General features: G+C 34.3%; 1 protein-coding gene across 4 annotated transcripts in view; it reads right to left on the bottom strand.

Annotated features, from left to right (window-relative positions):
• SMG7 (SMG7 nonsense mediated mRNA decay factor) overlaps window positions 1-16,447 on the bottom strand; it is a 40,011-nt gene extending 23,564 nt beyond the window's left edge. For 2 of the 4 annotated variants that reach the window (XM_044677081.1, XM_044677082.1), the window contains exons 1-5: window positions 16,375-16,445; window positions 15,041-15,173; window positions 3,226-3,397; window positions 1,845-1,916; window positions 256-406 (exon numbers count right to left, since the gene is read on the bottom strand). In XM_044677081.1, the coding sequence (XP_044533016.1) occupies window positions 256-406; window positions 1,845-1,916; window positions 3,226-3,397; window positions 15,041-15,173; window positions 16,375-16,427 (581 nt within the window). In that variant the 5' untranslated portion in view covers window positions 16,428-16,445. Of the gene's footprint in view, window positions 1-255; window positions 407-1,844; window positions 1,917-3,225; window positions 3,398-15,040; window positions 15,174-16,374 lie in introns of all 4 variants that reach the window. The other 2 variants (XM_044677083.1, XM_044677084.1) reach the window with 2 other exon arrangements.
• Window positions 16,448-18,164: the final 1,717 nt, after the last annotated feature.

Genomic DNA, 18,164 nt, shown 5'->3' with positions numbered 1-18,164 from the left:
GAAAGAAGCTCCTATATCTCTAGATTTTTCCTCATCTACTCTATTGAACACATACACTAATTTCTACAAGTCTATTAACACTGACTTTATGTTTAAAAAAGTTACAAGCAAAATGGATGGAATTGTCTTATCTGAATTCTGAAAGCGTCAAAGGAATGTTGAAATGCACAAGTATAGTGACTATCAGATACAAAAGTTTCACAGGTACAGCTACTAAAGGGGAACAAAAAGTATCCCAAGAGAATTTGGGCAAACCTTTCCAGTGCTTTAGAAAGTGCTTTTTGAAGATTAGTGGACGCAGCTGGGAAAGGAAACTTCACAGCGATGCTTCTGCAGTAGTAGAAAATTGTGGTCAGATGGTCTCCTTTGGAAGAAGCTAAAATAGCCAACTGATTATAAGGCTGACCTAGGGGAAAAAACGTATCCTTATTTATAGAGCTGTCAAATTTTCTACCACAACAATACAAGAAAGAAATCTTATAATTCAAACCCTAATTCTAGAAAATTCCTACATATAGATCAAGTTTCATGAGCTAACAGTGACCACAAGTGACCTCGAAGGGGACATTAGAAGGCACGGCCGAGGGAAAGGATGCTGGCCTTAGAATGAATGGGACAATGTGGTTCTGCCACTTACTGTCTGTGTATGACCTAGGACAAGGCCCTTCACTTCTGGGGGCCTCAATTTTCTCATCTGTAAAAAGAGGTAATTATGAATGCAGAATAAGAGAATTTTTTTTTTTGCTTCTGTCTTATATGGAAAAGTGTTTTGATTACATGTTTGTAATGGGTTTCGTTTTTCTCATGTTCTCAAATGGCAGGTTGTTGTCTGATTAAAACAAATTTTTCCCATAAAAAAAAAGTTGAAATAGACATAAACAATATCTAAGGTTTCTTCTAGCCCTAAAAAGTGGAGCATGATTTACTACTTCATATATATTCGTATTTCAATTTCTAAGCCATATAAATGGGCAAGAAGGAACTTTAAGTGGTCCAAAGTCTCAAAAGACACCTTTCTGAGATATCTTGGTTAAGATGTAGCTTTAAAGGAACTGATGAAAGATTATATTACTTAATTCTTGTTAAAATTTCCTTAATTAAAGAAACCTTAATTAATAGGAATCTCACAATAAGACACAAAAGCAAATTTACATGTTTATAATGGCAAGAGTTACAAGAAAGCTGTTTTTTCCTTAGCAAGACCAAGGAAGTTAAGTTTTTTGAAATTATCTAAGAACCCATTGGAGAAGGGCCACTGTATAATTTATTGATCAAAACAAAATTTGTCTTATGTAAATGGTCATTTTAGTATGCATGGTGACGCATTTAGAAGGAAAAACTAATACAAGATCAGAGGCTAAGAGCTAAAAGAAACATTAGATGTTAACTAGTCCAACTCATATTTTACAGATGAGGAATCTGAGTTCGAGTGATATGGGGATTTATCCAAGGAAAAAAATGAAAATGGAAGAGAGAGGATTTGAAACTAGGTACAACAATTACATATGCAGTATTCTTTTCAAAGTGTCACACATGTGCTGGAGTCAGGGACTAGACCTATGATTATTAATGGTATTAGGAACACCTTCTATTATCAATACAAGTTAGTACCTTTGCTGCAAATTACAGTCTTAGGCAAGCTGACTAAAGCATTCATGATTTGCACAGGTCTTCCTGGCTTCAAGGATGGCTCTCTATCCTCTAAGACAAGCTGCCCCTCTTATATTACTGCCATAAAATGAAAATGAGTCTTTAAAAAATATTTAGGAGAATTTTTTTTTATATTTATAAAGAATGCATCAGGTGTCCAACTGCTAGTTGGTTTTAACAGGACTCAGACTCACCATTGGAGGGGACAAGCTGAGCTGCATGCCTATAGTAGGACTCTGCCTGGCTGGTCTGGTTTCTATACCGAGCTGAAAGCAGGAAAGAAGGAAATTGAACAAATGAAACACTAAAACTTCCTTTCCTTTCTGAATTTCCCCAATTTTCCTGCCTACTCATTTAAAATTCTAGAGACTATGAATACAATACAATTTACTTACGACTCATTACAGAGAAAGCATATAAATAGTTTAAAATAAATTAACTGTAGGATTATGTGTGAAGTGTCCATCTTCCATTATTTGGGACATTCAGCATGTAACCAATTTTAAAGCTTACCTAGCCCCCATTTTCAGGTCCTCCAGTGTCATGCATCACCAGCTCCCATTATGGACTATGCTGGTGACCTGGAGCCGGCCCACAAGAAGGGGAGATTTTATATGGCACTTAAAAACAAAACAAAACAAAAAACACTATACAATATGATCTGGCAAATGGTTTATTTCTTTTAAAATCTCAATGTGATTTTTAAAATGCCTCCAAACCTTTTTTTTTTTTTTTTCGGGGATATAAAGGATGTGTGTGCAAAAAAATACAATTAAAGCAATAACAACTCACAAACACACCACTTCTTCAGCCTCTCCTACAGATAGCAGAATCACATGCTAATTTTGACATGACCCTCTCATGGAGCCAAAGCTATGACATCAAAAGACCTAAAAAAAAAAATGCTAACTTAAAATCAACCTTTCCCTCACTTGCTATTTTAGGACAGCTAATACATAATCCTATAGTTAATTTATTTTATAACCATTTTAGGTCACCTTTAAAGGAAGAGACAAGTTGTAGAAACAAACAAGAGGAGTACAAAGAACTGAGCTAAAATAAATACATAAGAAACATGAATCCTTTTCTAAAGAATATTTTCAAAGGAAATAAAATTGTTTAAAAAGTGTTCATTCTTAGTATATCAGCAAAAAGAAAAAATAATCTAGCTTCTAAAAGGAATAACTAACATAGTGAAGGAAAATCTTCATAATTATAAAACAGAGCAGCATTAGAGTATCTTATAATACTTTAAAAAGCCTAGAATATACTAAGTTTTAGCTATTTACCATATTCTTATAGAGCAACACTGTCCTTCCATTCAGTCTGAAAAAGATTTGTACCAATGTGGAAGTTATTTTTTTCAAGGGCTTCTTGCTTAAGTCTATTCCAAAGTACTCAGAGATTCTACATTCCTTTTAGCACATTTCACATCACTCATAATCTCAATTCAGAATATGTGGCTAACTTCCTGAAATTATATCTGAAAAATAGCTACAGGTAGATGAATTTCTATGACTCTACTCCAAAGAAAAAGAGAAGCATCGCAATGATCTTTTCACTTCAAAGGCTCACCAATGTCTCCAAGGTGGACGAGGCAGTGCTGGCAGATATATGAGCAGGAGCTAGACTGTGGCTTCACTATGGCGCTGGTATGCGTCTGTTTATTGCTGATAATTCCCAACTGGGAAGACTTCACACGGCAAGGTAAATCTACATTAAACACTGTGCACAGCTCCTGTAACAACTAAAAGAAATGCAAACAACAGATTTAAAAGATGATTTGGAACATTTTTTCCATAATTACTACAATCAATTATGCTGTCTGAATATCACATACAACAGAACACTGACAAATAACTACAGCTAAATTTTATAGCACCATCTATAGGAAAATATAATCCTATGTAAGAAGAATCTGTATTACTCATCAAACACAAATTTTCATTCACTAATTTTTCAGAAATCCAGGAAAAGATCTAAAGGCCAAAAAAGGGGGGAAAATGCTTTCTAGAATTGTTAACATTGTAAGCATCAATCTGCATATCATATGAAGTGAGTTTGATGCCTTTCCTATACTTAAAAGCATGTAACCTCAAAAGTCCTGTTAGACATTTACATAAGTAAGATATAACAAGTGAATAATTTCTTAGGCTTTTGGAAAAAGCAAAAATTCTGGGCAAGTATTTAGGCACATACAGGGAAACTACAATAAGATACAAGAACTCTCAACGTGAACAGCATCCAATGATCTGTATAAAGGAGTTTATCTATACCTACAAATATAATGCTTACATTTAATACCTGCCAAAAGCCCACAGACAAGAACATTTTTAAACTGATATAATGATAAATTACATTTTAAAAGTTCTAGTTATCTACTAAGTAACTTAAATTTCTAACTTTTTCTAAAACAAACAGAAACCCAGAGAAGTTGAGAAACTCCTAAAAGTCTTCATTTCAGGAAAGTTATTATATAGCATTCATGATAAATTGATAAATTTAATAAAGCTGAAAAAAACCCATCGGATAACAGATTTAGAGCCAGAAGAGACTTTAGCCATCTAGTCAAACTTTCTGTTTTATAGATGAGCCATCTGAAGGGCCTTTACAGGTTATGTGACTTGTCCAAAGGTAAGGTACATAGGTAATAAGTGGGCAGAACTAGGATTCATATCAAATCTCATTTCCCACCTGGCTGAAGTACTTTGGGACTTCTCTGACTCCTCCACCATGCCCCAGGAACCTCATCATTGGAAAACGTCATCATCCTGCAAGATCGAATCAGCCTTGGTACTCACACCATATCACTATCTTCTCTTCCCCTTTGACTTGAGGGTAGAGGCAAAACCTCCATTTAAAGAGAAGGCTCAAGATAGACAACTCATTTCCCACCTGGCTACACTATTATGGGACTTCTCTCCATCTACCTCCATTTTTTCAGCTTTCTTTTGTGTATGCTCTCCCCGCTATTATAAGTTATTTGAGTGCAGAAACTGTCTATCCCCTCTCAATCCCCAATTTGAAATCCCAGCACTTAGGACTGTGCATGGTACATAATAGACCTATAATAAATGTTTACTATTGACTATCAAGGTTCTATGACTCGAAATTCAATGCTCTTTTCTTTGTACTATACTATCTCCTTGAGATGTTAAATTTAAACTACCTCTCTGCCACTACCTGGCAGCTTGCAATTAGGCACACCATTAAGTCTGTATGTATTTCTTTTAATTATTCTAGAAAAACCTAGGTGAATGTTTGAGGGAATTTGTTCATAGATTGAAGTCATAACAATGGACATTACTGATTTTTACCAAGATAGATATCACTTTCATGGCATTTCTAGACTCAGCTATACTTATTGAATGAGCAAACTACATTATCAATAGAGAAGTCTACATTTGTTTTCTATGACAACATTTGGAATTGTAACTAATTATGATAATGAAAAGCGGCAACCCCTTTAAAAATCCCACAACTTAATTACATTCAATTCAATAAACATTAAGTGTTTACTCTCCTGACTCCTATTTATTCTGTCTTTCAATTATTATTGTTTTTGCTGGTAGTAGTTTCTTCCCTGAAAACAATCAGGCAGTTTAAAAGGTCAGTCAACCCTGAAAATTATATGAAGGGAGGGAAGAACAGCAGAGATCACCTAAACAATCTATGTAATTTCATTCAACAAACATAACATACTTGTGTCTAACATAGTGTGCTAGGGAAAAATAAAATTTAAATAAGTTTCTGCTCCTGACTTTATGAAGCTTAGCAGATAAGAGCAGGTGATATAATTGGGAAATATTGGGGAAAAAAACAAATCACAACATATAAGGTGAATTTGAAGTTTTCTAAGGCCCTATGCAGCTGGGAAAGTTGTTTGTCTTTTTTTTTTTTTAATTGATTTTTTTTAAACCCTTGTACTTCGGTGTATTGTCTCATAGGTGGAAGATTGGTAAGGGTGGGCAATGGGGGTCAAGTGACTTGCCCAGGGTCACACAGCTGGGAAGTGGCTGAGGCCGGGTTTGAACCTAGGACCTCCTGTCTCTAGGCCTGACTCTCACTCCACTGAGCTACCCAGCTGCCCCAAGTTGTTTGTCTTTTAAGTTTGACAGCACTGGTCTAGTGTGAGAATGGTCCGTTATTGATTTTGCAGGAAGTGTGGGGAGGGAGAAAAACTGGGGGTGGTGGTGGGTGGATGGATGGATGGAGAGGGGGAGAAGCATGAGCACTATAGTCAGAGAATGGTAGAGGGAGGGGGGTAACATTTGTGTTGGTGGTTTGGAATTTGTTTTGCTTGACAATGTTTAACTTGTTAGATGAGTTTTCTTTTTCTTTCAATAATGGTAAAAGAAAAAAATCCACACATAAGAATGATGGTTAAGAATTCAACAGGCCAAGGAGAGATTTGAAAAAAGATTCCAGGGATAAGTAATGGTAGCTGTTAAGCTATGGAGGCAAGAGAACCCAAGCTATGTTCCAGGCAAAAGGTAAACTACTTTGGTTGAGTATGTAGGGCTGGTAGGAGTAAAGTGAGAGAAGGCCTGAAAAATTGGATGACTTTACATGGTAGTAGAGGCCTCAAATTCTTCTGGTTGGCAATACAGAACAACTAAAGAGTTTCAGCTGAAAAGTGACATAATCATTGGTTAGCTAGGTGGCCTGGTGTATTGAGAGTCAGGCCTAGAGACAGGAGGTCCTGGGTTCAAAATCTGGCCTTAGATGCTTCTTAGCTCTATGACCCTGGATAAGTCACTTAACCCCCATTGCCTAACCCTAACCACTCTTCTATCTTGAAGCCAATACACAGTACTGATTCTAAGACCTCAGGTAAGGGTTTTAAAAAAAAGTGACACCATCAGATTATAAATGCAAATCACAGTACTGCTTTGTAGCAGGATAGGATGGAGTGGAAAAAGAAGGGAAACTCTTAAGACTTGTCAATAGTACAGAGAGGTAAAAATAAGAGCCTATAGTAAGAATGCAGCAGGAAGAATAGAGAAGAAGGATTATACTCAAGAAAATGTTGTAACAATGACTAAAACATGAGACTTGATAACCCTAAGGATATATATATAAGACAGAGTGAATGATAGTACCACAAGAGACCAAAACATGCTATCAGGAGAAGCAAGTCATTTTTAGGGAAGTGGGAAAAGCACAGCTGCTTTTTGAGACAATAAACATCAAAGTAAAGAGATCTTACAGGTAACTGGGGCTTAGAATTAACGTTAGGATAGGAAAAAGATTTATAACATTCTAAGTCATCTTCATACTGGTGGTAATATAAGCTATGGAAATAAAAGTGATTGCTGAGAGAAAATGAAGGAGAACAAAGTTGGTGTTGGTGTTAGCCAATGCCAAGTCAAAGAAGGAAACACCAGACCAGGAAAACAGGGAGCCTCTATAATCAAAAGAAGAAAGTTGGAATCAACAAAAGCAAAATCTACTAGAGAAGCCAAGAAGGAAAAGAAGTGGGAAAACCCACTGTCTCTGAGTGCTTTTAGGCCAATGGTGATCACTAAATGAGTAGTTTCAGGAGAATGATGTAGGCAGAAGATTGTCAAAAATTGAGGACAGGTTAGATAGTAAAGTGCGCTGGGGCAGACAATTTCTTCTATAAGTTATGAAGTTGGACAAATGAAAAGAAGACAGGACAGTAGCTGAATGGGCTAGGAAAAAATGCAAAGCTTTTTAGTACAGGAGTGATCCAAGGAAGTTTATAAAAATTTAATTACATTCAACTTGCATCTAAGCACCTAATAAAACACCCCGCTATGAACTAAAATAAAGGAAGGAGACACTGAGGTGAAAGAGAATAACTATTAAAGAAATGAGAACTAAAAAGGTAGAGAAATTTTTATCAGTGAAGAGTACAAGACATCTACCTCCTTTTCTATAAGAAGGAAGGAATAGGTGATGATGAGGACATTTCAGGAATGAGTATGAGAGCCAAGTAACTTACAGCTAATGTTCTCAATTTTCTTAGTGAAAAAGAAAGTTACAGTCACTAGGTGCAAGTTTGAATAATAATAAGGGACCGGGTTTAATAGTGAGAGGTTTAAAAAAAGGAAAAATGATTTGGAACAGTAATAAAGAATGAAATAGAGTAGATATAAGTAGAAATGTTGAATTTCTAGCAGGTATGATCAATTAGATTTTATGATTATCTTTAATAATTATTTGTCAATTTTAGGTCCGGACTGAAAAAAATGTGATGATAGGTTCACACCAAGGACTGGAGATTCATAAACTAGGAATGATGAAAAGCCAGGAAAACAAGAGATCCTAGGGTAGTGAAATATTAAAGGGGCAGGTGATGGAGGTCAATTCAGACTAAGGAGACAGGGAAGCCAAAGTGGTAGACATATAAGTAATTATATCTGCAAATGGTTCAAATGGGATTATAAATATGTTTCTAGAGTAAGAAAGGTTGAAGAGATATATATGCTTATTTTCCCCCTGAAGAATATTGAAGCCTTTGGGCACAATACAAGGGATGAGTTATGGTTTAAATAAGATCACTGAGAAAGCTCAAAAAATGGTATGGGAATTGACAAGAGCAGTAAACACAATGCAATGTTAGGTAAAGAGAATGAAAAATTTTAGAGTTGTAAGGTATTTTATACGTTTTCTCACTTTACAAGTGAGAAAACAAGAGACTAGGAAAAACCAGTGATTTGTCTTTGAAATCATATGATTAATTACTAGCAAAACTGAAACTAGAATCCACACCTCCCAAATCCTATCCAATTATACTATCCCCTACACCACAGTGCCATCTAGACAATAATATCCCCAACTTCTGAGAACATAGCTGAGAATCAGGAAGAGGGAGGGCATTAAGTTGATGAAAAAGTTGTCATAAAGCTTTGCTCTGTGTGACCAGATCCTCAAACTCTCTTTATTTTCTCTCATTTCAGAAATAGTTGCACAAACTTTGTTATCCGATTTCTCAGCCCATGACATATTGGAAATCTCAAATTAAGAGGGTAGGAAAAGAGGAGGATCAGTACAGATTGAAATCTCAAATTAAAAAGTAGAAGAGAGTTAAAGGAATAGTTAATAGTAATAAAGGAAACATAAAAACTGTAAGAGACAAGAGAACTCCACCCCCAATTCACTTCCTGGCATTTTAGGATCTTTAAGAATATAGGTTTAGAAATTCTACATATCATATTTTAATATTCTTAGAAGATACTACCATGTTCATTGCCCCCCATTTAAGAAAAAACATGGAGCTATCATAAAAAAAATGACCAGGAATGCTATAAATATTATTAATTAGATTTTTAGGAAAGCATTTGATTCTATTTTTGTGGAAATAAAGAAGTAGGGACTAGATAGTGCTAGTAAAAATTGAAGAGAAAACAATTAGATGATTTAGAACTGGTTGAATAGCTTCTCACTCAAAACATAGTACTAAATGGCTAAATGTCAATTTGGCAGATGGTGGACTGACTGCTTTAGGGGATCTGGGTTTAGCCATATACTGTCTAATATTTTTTAACAGTGATTACGAAAAAAGATAGAAATGCCATGCTTATCAAACCTACAAATGACACAAAGCTGAGAGGGAGAGAGAACACATTTGATGACAGTCAAGATAATAAAAGATGCTCATAAGCTAGAGCATTAGGTTGAATCTTATATGATCAAATTCAGCAGGTATAAATGTAAAATCTTACACTTGGGTTAAAAAAAATCAATTTTATAAAGTTAGGATGGGAAACCCATACTTAGATGCCTATTTGCCTGACTGAAGTCAAGGAGTTCTATTCAACTATAAGTTCAATAAGTCAGTAGCACAATATAGCATCCAAAAAAGGTAAACTCATCTTGGGTTGCACTGAGAGATACAAGTTCCTCACGAAAGCGATCACCCTTCTGTACTCCATTGTACTCAGACTATTTTTGTATTATTACATTCAGTTTTGGTCATCACCAATTAAGAACATGTAGAAGCTGATGATGATTGTCCAAAGGAGAGCAACCAGAATGGGAAAGAGCCTTGGGTGTTCCTTAAAGATAAGTTGAAAGAACTGGGGCTACCTATCATGCAAAAGATAAGGTTCAAGGCGTCATGGACATGAAACCATCTTCAAGTTTCTGGAAGGCTGTCATTCATGTGAAATATGGATGGATGAACTAAATATTGGGTAGAAGTTGTATAAAGACAAAATTAGGCTTGATGTAATATGAAAACTTTCCTAACAAGTAGAGCTTTTCACAACTGAAATGGCTGCCTTATCCTACCTCAAAAGAAGTCTTCAAGTAGAGGCTGAATAATCACTTGCTAAACATCTAATACTAGGGATTAGTTTCAGATAAAAGTTGGACTAGAGAGCTTTCTGAGGTCCTTTCTAATTCTCAAATTCTGTGTTTCTTGAGAATGCAGAGAGGTGTGGAAAATCTTTCAAAAATGGACACAAGAAGCAAAAAGCACCAATAAAAATTAACTAAAAGGTAGTTATGTAAGATATGTATACTTTCAATTTGATCAAAACTGATTTCAATTTTAGAATTTAAGCTTCAGCTATACAGAAAATTTACTTAAACAGAACAGCTTATTCTTCAGTGATACCAGATAATGGAAGTCTAAAGGTAGTTAACTTGGTAAAATCCTTGAGGGGGAAGCTGCCCCTGTTATCACTCTATCCAACATAATTCCTACAGCAAAGCAATCACTAAAGAAAAATACAAACTGTGGAAAATATATTTTCATAAATAATCAAATAAAAAAATACTCATTAGATACTATATACTGGGCACTGAGGCTATTATAAATACAAAGAATGAAATTATTTCTAATCAAAAGGAACTTATTACATTCTAATATGTAAGAAAATAAATACATATATATGTGGAACATATATTATAAAATGAATTAAAGTAGTTTAATATAAGGTAATTTGGGAGAGAAGGTATTAGAAGTTAGGAAAATTGGGAAAGATTTCCTAAAAAAGGCACTATGAGGCAAAGGATTTAAGCAGAGCATATATTCAGTTACATAGCAAGGGTAGAAAAAAAGCAAGGACATTAAGTCTGAAATTTCCACATTGGCAACTGGTAATGGGGGGGGGGGGGGGGCAGGAGAACTGAAGCACAGGGAAGAAACCAGGGCTTGATTATAAGCATATGGGCTTATAGTACATCATACAAATTTGCATGCAAGCATGCAACATATGGAGGGAGAGGAAAGGTGAGGGGGAACAAAAGAGAGATAGAGATCTGTAATTCACCAGCACAATAGTATTTTAATATATTTGGACACAGTACATGTTAATACAAAACAGTATTTTTTTAGACTTTTTTAGACTTAATTAAGCAGAACATGGCACCTATACAAAAACTGACCATGTATTAGGGCATAAAAACCTCATAACTAAATTTGAAAAGCAGAAATATTAAATGCATCCCTATTAGATCATAATGCAATAAAATGTACATTTGATAAAAGGCCATGAAAACAGATTAAAAATTAATTGTAAACTTAAATAATCTAATTCTAGAGAATAAGAAGGTCAAAGAACAAATCATAGAAAAAATAATTTTGTTAAGGAGAATTAAATGAGATAAGATACCAAAATTTATAGGACGCAGCCAAAACAGTTCTTAGGACAAAATTTATATATCTAAATGCTTACATTAATAAAATGGAGAACTGATCAATGAATTGGGCATGTAACTAGAAAGAACAGATTAAAAATCCCAATTAAACACCAAAATGGAAATTTGGGGTGGGGGTTGGGGTAGGGGAATCAAAGGTGAGATCAATAAAACTGGAAGAAAATTACTAAATTAATTTTTTAAAAATCAATAAAACAGATAAACCATTGGCTAACTTAATTTAAATTACTAGCATCGAAAATGAAGAGGAAATTGAAAAATCAATTTTTTATTTCAATACTATATAAATGATTTGGAAAATTATGCGGTAATACCAAATTTCTTTTATGATACTAATGTGGTGCTACTGCTTAAACCTGGAATAGCAACAACAGAGGTAAAAAAAAGCCTGTAGATCAATTTCCCTAATGAATATTGTTGCAAAATTTTTAAATAAAATACTAGCAAGATTATAGCAATATACCACAAAGGTCATATACTAAGACCAGGTGGGATTACACAAGGAATGCTGGGTTGGTTCAATATTAGGAAAACTATCAGTATAACTGACCAAAAAAAACACAAAAATCATTGTGATTATTTTCGATAGATGCAGAAAAATTGTATTTTGACAAAACACAACACTCATTCATATTAATACCAGACAGCATAGGAATAAATGGAGCTTTCCTTAAAATGAAAAGTAGTATCTATCTAAAAAAACACCAACATTTTATCTATAATGGGGATTAAAGGTGGGAACCTTCCCAATAAAATCGGAGGTGAAGCACAGATGTCTAATTATCACCACTTTTATTCAACATTGTACTAGAAATGGCAATAAGACAAAAAAAGCAAAAAATGGAAAGAATTAGAATAGGTAATAAAGAAACAAAACTATTACTCTTCACAGATGACATGATGGTATGCTTGGAGAATCCTATAAAAATCAATGAAAAAACTAGTTTAAATAACTAACAAACTTAGTTAATTAATTATTTTGTTCAGAGTGAAAAGCAACATGAGACTTCAAGGTCAAGAAAGCCCAAGTTCAAGTCTTGTCTTAATGAAGTAAAGATGTTGACCTGTATTTGTAGAGGGAACATCTTATCTTAGGACTTCTTTATACCAAATGAAAAAAAATTACAGGTTCAGGCTCTATTCTAGCAGAAGATACAAATATTTAAAAAAAACAAAGGAATTCTGGGAGGTGATATGACACAAATGAATGCAAAGGTTTGAAGCAGAAAAGGTCATTCCAGAAATAAGGAGAAGGAGGATCAATCATGGTTTCATGAAAAAAGATGCAAAGGCACAGAGAGCTGTGAGGTGGCAAATAATTTAATTTGGCCAGATGGTAGGACGGTTAGGCCAGACTGTTGAAACTCAGAGATTTTTAAAAGCCTTGAATGTTGGGCTAAGTGGCTAGAATTTTATTCACTCAGTAGTGTTCTTAAGAGAGAAGTGGTATGATCAGATCTGTACATAAGAAGATTCATTCAGCAGCAGCAATAAAGACAAGACTAAGGAAAAAAAGAGATTGGAGGAAAAAAACAGGTTTAAAAAGCAAGTGAACTAGCTCAGGTAAATGATAATAAGGATTTATGCTATAATGGTGGCAAACGCAAAAGAAAGGAGATTGTGTGATAAAAGTGATATTGGGCAAAAGAACTGAAATGATGTGGCAAATAATTACTAGTGGTGAGATCACAACTTAGGTTTTAAACCTGGGTGATAGATTTATGCCATTGCCATTAATAAACTAATAGTGAATCAAGAAAAGAACAGGTTGAGGAAAAAAAGCCATTTAATATTTATTGGACATTATAAGTTTGAGGCACTAATGAAAGCAACTATGTCATAAATATATACCCAGTTTATAGATAAATTTCTATTTTTATACTTTAATAACTGTATACACTTCAAAAGGCTAGCTGGCTAAAATGGAACAAAAATTCTGAAAAATACTTTAAAATTATGTTAAACAGGTGATTAATGACCATACCCTTTGCTCAAGAATTTTCACTGTTAGGCCTATAATCCAAGAAGGTAAAGGTCTCATATACAACAAAACAGTTATGTTTCTGGCATGAATGGAAACATAGTATATTTCTTTTAGTTGAAGAACAATGAAAACAAACCATTGTACATGAATGTACATGGAATACTATTGTCTAATAAGAAATGCTGAATAGAAAGAATACATAGAAGCATGGGAAGACTTATGTGAACTGATGAAAAGCGAAATGAGTAAAATTAGGAAAATAATATGCATAATACTAATATAAACAATGTGAAAGGAAATAAAAAATAATGATGACAATAAACACTGGTTGCTGTGTAACTAGAATGAGCAAAATTGACCTCCTCCATGAAGAACTGTGTATATACTTCAAAAGGCTAGCTAACTAAAAAGGTCAAAAAATTCTGGAAAGTACTTTGGAATTATGTTAAATAGGTGATTGATATCCACATCCTTTGCTCCAGAGTTCTCACTGTTAGAAAATGGGTAGAGTAGGTGACTATGGGTAAGCATAGCATGTTACACTGTCAGATTTGGTTGATATGCTAGTCAGTTTTGCTGAACTGCTGATGGCTCTGAGGTGCAGAGAGGTGAAAGATTTACCTTAGAAGCGAGGGTAACAGAAAAAACCCAAAAGATGTCAGTTCTTTTATATGCCTGACTAAATATGAGTCTGTATACAATTCAATGTGGAAAAACAATATTGGGAAAGGATTTAAGAATAGTCTTAAGACTAAAGAGAAAAGCCTGCAAGATTTAATGGCATGCCAACACCTCTTTTCAGAAATTATTAACATAGGCAAAGCTTGAAAACTTATTTTAAATTGTAATTGAGACTCAGATCTACCTGGAGTTAGCAACAATGCTAACAAAAACTATCCATTATTCTTACGTGGAAAAATTTAATAAATTGATGCCAAGCTATCTCAGGATTCAACACTGACTCACCTTCCCAACAATCTCTAATTTAAAAATATAGGAGCTATAGGATATATCCGTATAGATATGAATATATAGGAGACAAATAGTAGTACAGGAAGAAATCATAAAAGAGCTCTCCCAGTGCAAGAATTCCATACCCTTTATTTTCTTTGCACCCAGAACTATGTGTTAATATATGTAAAGAGATATATTCAAAATTATTGGTGTCATTATGCAATTCTAAGGTATCTTCCAGCTCTAGGAACCTATGTAGTCTAAAACACATCAAAGCTGTAAAAATGAATTTCTCTGAAAGGATTCTAAAAGAATTCACATGATGCTCCAAGTTTCACTATTTCTCTTCTGCCATCATATGACTCTACTTACAGAACACACAGAATCCTACCCAAAATTTCACATTTACGATACTATTTTTTAAAAAGGGAGGAAAAAAAACCTAGCTGAACGATTTTCTTTAGGCAATGCTCATATTAGATCTTTTCTACTGAATAGTTATCCTATTATCCTTTCTAGAATCCCACACCTTTCTAAAAAAATATACATATGTGAATATCTGCATACAGACATCTTATAAAAATGTTTATGCTTATATTTATGGTATTTAAAAATCCATTGATTTTTCACATGACAAAATCCAGAATATCCTCACCTATAGACTGGGGGCTTGTTCCATGTTCTGCTAAAAGATTAATTTTATAATTTCTGCTAACCCTGGTGGGGAGGGGTACAGAAAGCACAGTATTATGAAAAACTTTAAAATATTTTATTTAGTAACTCAACAGTTAAATCTGATGATTGCAATGTAGAACTCACCTGTGTATAGAAGCCACTAGCTGCCTCTAAAAACAGAGAAAGGTTTGCTTGAACTTCACTCCGATTAGGGTTTGCTCGATTCTTTGCCTGGCCCTGTAGTGTTGTGATCTGATTCTTAAAGGCATGATTCCAGCTGAAAACAAAACGTAATTCTATTTGCTATAGCAGTGACTCACTGGGCAGACACTGGTCCCCCTGAGAACAAGAAAGAACTATTTGTTATAATTATACCATTCTTAACAGTAAAATTATATTAAAAATTGCTCATTTATTAAAAAACTACCTATTCTCTAACCTAGTACTGAAATTACTGTGGAATCTAAATAATCTTAATGAACACACAAAATATCTGAACAAATTGTGGCATCAATACTCATTTTCTATGGATAATCACAACCAGAAACTATTGGGGCATTTGTCCAAGAATAATCTGATAAAAACTTGTTCTCAAGGTTATAAGATCTTACACTAGCGTGTTTCCCCACAACATCCAAATTTAATCAAAGACTTAAATTTCTGAACACTGAAAATAATGATATAAATGAGGTATGAAAACCATTAAGTGCCTATTGTGTTCATTCAGTTACACCAAGGGTTAGATTTTATCTCCAATGTACATAAGTGTAATATATTATCCTCTCATCATAAAAAGCCTACTAAAAAAAAAATCAAAGAAAAACAGGAAAAAGAGTGACTAAGTTAAAGGACCCAATAATCAGGTGGGTTAAGAGACTACCTGAGCAAGCCAAGATCTCTTTAACAGGTCATGCTCTTAGTAGAGGAATCGTTATTACTATGCCCTCCCTGATCATGTATGAAAGAGGTCTTTATCACTGAGCAATGACATCAATGATACCATAGAGTTTCACTTAAGAGAATTATATTTACTGAAGACAGACTTTGCTGAACTGTTTGGAGAGCTCCACTGATTCGCTCCCTTATCTTTCACCTCCTAATCAATCTTAATTTGTATGTCATGCTGAGGAAAATGTATAGCATAGAAAATGACTGTGCAGAGTTATTAATAACCCCAATCACTCCACCCTCCTACTCCTAATGCTAAGTATGTCCTAATAAATTTGTCTTGTAAGAACAACAAGGCTGCCCTAAACAGCCTGGTAATAAGATTTTTGTGGTTCATTTCCTAAAACTCCTCATTCTATCCCTGAAGTCTATTTTTATATTAAAGTGGCCAAAGATTTTGTTCGAAGAATAAAACAATCAGTCCTCTAATACAGGCTTGTTTTGATAGCAGTTAAGAAAAATTTTTCTTTAAAGTACTGAAGAGATGATTCTTTTATATAACTACTATACCCCCAAATTTGAATACTTACAGATCCTGTTCCACTTTCTTGTCTAAAGCATACTCCAGATCAGTAACTAGCATTTTCTGGTACAGGTCCTGCAGAGCCTGCCTAGATGTCCAGACCTCAGCTGGACCCAGCTTGGAATCTGAGTAACAAAAATAAAAACAAAATAACATTGTTTAACTCAATGTACTATATCAATCACTTTGTTCTCTTTCCCTAACCAAGGAAAACTACTATATACAACACACTATCACAATAGATCAGGTTTTTTCCCCCTTTATAAACCTTTACTGTCTGTCCTAGAAACAATACTATGAATTAATTCTTTACTATCTTTTAAAAAAATTCTTACCTAAAAGAGGAGTAAGGGTTAGGCAATGAGGGTTAACCAACTTGCCCAGGGTCATAGAGCTAGGAAGTGTCTGCGGCCAATTACGAACCCAGGATCTCCATCTCTAAGCCTGACTCACAATCCACTGAGCCACCTGGCTGCCCCCTGGGTACTCAGGCAGAAGAATGGTAAGGGCTAAGCAACAGGAGTTAAGTGACTTGCCCAGAATCACACAGCTAGGAAGTATCTGAGGTCCTATTTGAGTCCAGGACCTTCCATCTCTAGACCTGGCTTTTAATCTACTGAGCCACCTACCAGTCCCCAGATCAGGGGATTTAAAACTAAAATATGTAAGATGTTTCTTTAAAAAAAAAAATCTGATAACTGAATTATGATAGTTTTTTAAATTAAGTCCACATATTTTATTTTATTCATTTAAAAACATTATTCTAAGGATATCAGAAGATTCACCAGAAAGCCCAGAGTCCATGACACTAAAAAAGGTTAGAAATATCTATAAAAGATGGTCTTATATTAGCAGATATAGCCTCAATCTAACAATAATGATAGGAAATAAGATTAGGCTGACTTTAAAAATTCTTTAGTTCTTTTATCTGGTAGGGGGAAATCACTATAACCTGACCTACCAATCAAATATGCTATCCATAAAAAAGGGAAAGGAAGCTGAGTGCCACTTAAGTGATGCAACTAACAAGATAGAGTCTCTTACTTTCTCTGCTTCACACAAAGTCTCAAACCTCTTCCAAAATAGGAATTATCTGCCTTTATTTGCTAGCATTCTAGAAATGTTAGCAATAACAATAGGACAAGTAAAAGAAATTAAAGGTATAAAGATAAAGAAGAGATAAAACTATACCACCTACAGGGCACATGCATCATTTACTTAGAAAACCTTACAGAATCAATAAAGTTCTTCATTGAAACTAACCAAAACAAAGAGTTACAGAATACTAAACAAAATTCAATAGAAAGTTACAGAAATCAAAATCTTATTCCAAAAAACTAAAAATAATATGTTTGGGGATCAATTTACCCAAAATATTTATATAAATTCAATTTCCTTTAAAAAAATCCAGAGGAATATTAAAATAACTGGAGGAATATCTATTCCTCTTGGTTAAGTTATGTCAATGTAACAAAAATGATATTACCAAAGTTAATTTGCAGTTTTAATATTACACCAAATTTTCAAAGGGATACTTTATAGGACTTGATAAAATGATAACACTTCATTTTGGAGGAACAAAAGATCCATGATATAAAAGGGAAATGAGTAAATGTTGGTAGGATCAAAAGGAGTATAGAATGTACAGGCCCCAAACTACATTATAAAGAAGCAGTCACCAAAACTATGTGGTATTGGTTAAAAAATAGGTAGATAATGAACTACTAGAAGGAGGAAAATAAAAATAAGACCTCTTCATCAAGCCACCAGGAACATCATAATATACAATCACATCCG

This window comes from Gracilinanus agilis, chromosome 4 (assembly GCF_016433145.1).
Source record: "Gracilinanus agilis isolate LMUSP501 chromosome 4, AgileGrace, whole genome shotgun sequence".
Taxonomy (NCBI): domain Eukaryota; kingdom Metazoa; phylum Chordata; class Mammalia; order Didelphimorphia; family Didelphidae; genus Gracilinanus; species Gracilinanus agilis.
Note: the sequence above shows the minus strand (reverse complement) of the source record. Positions and strands in the feature narration are given on the sequence as shown.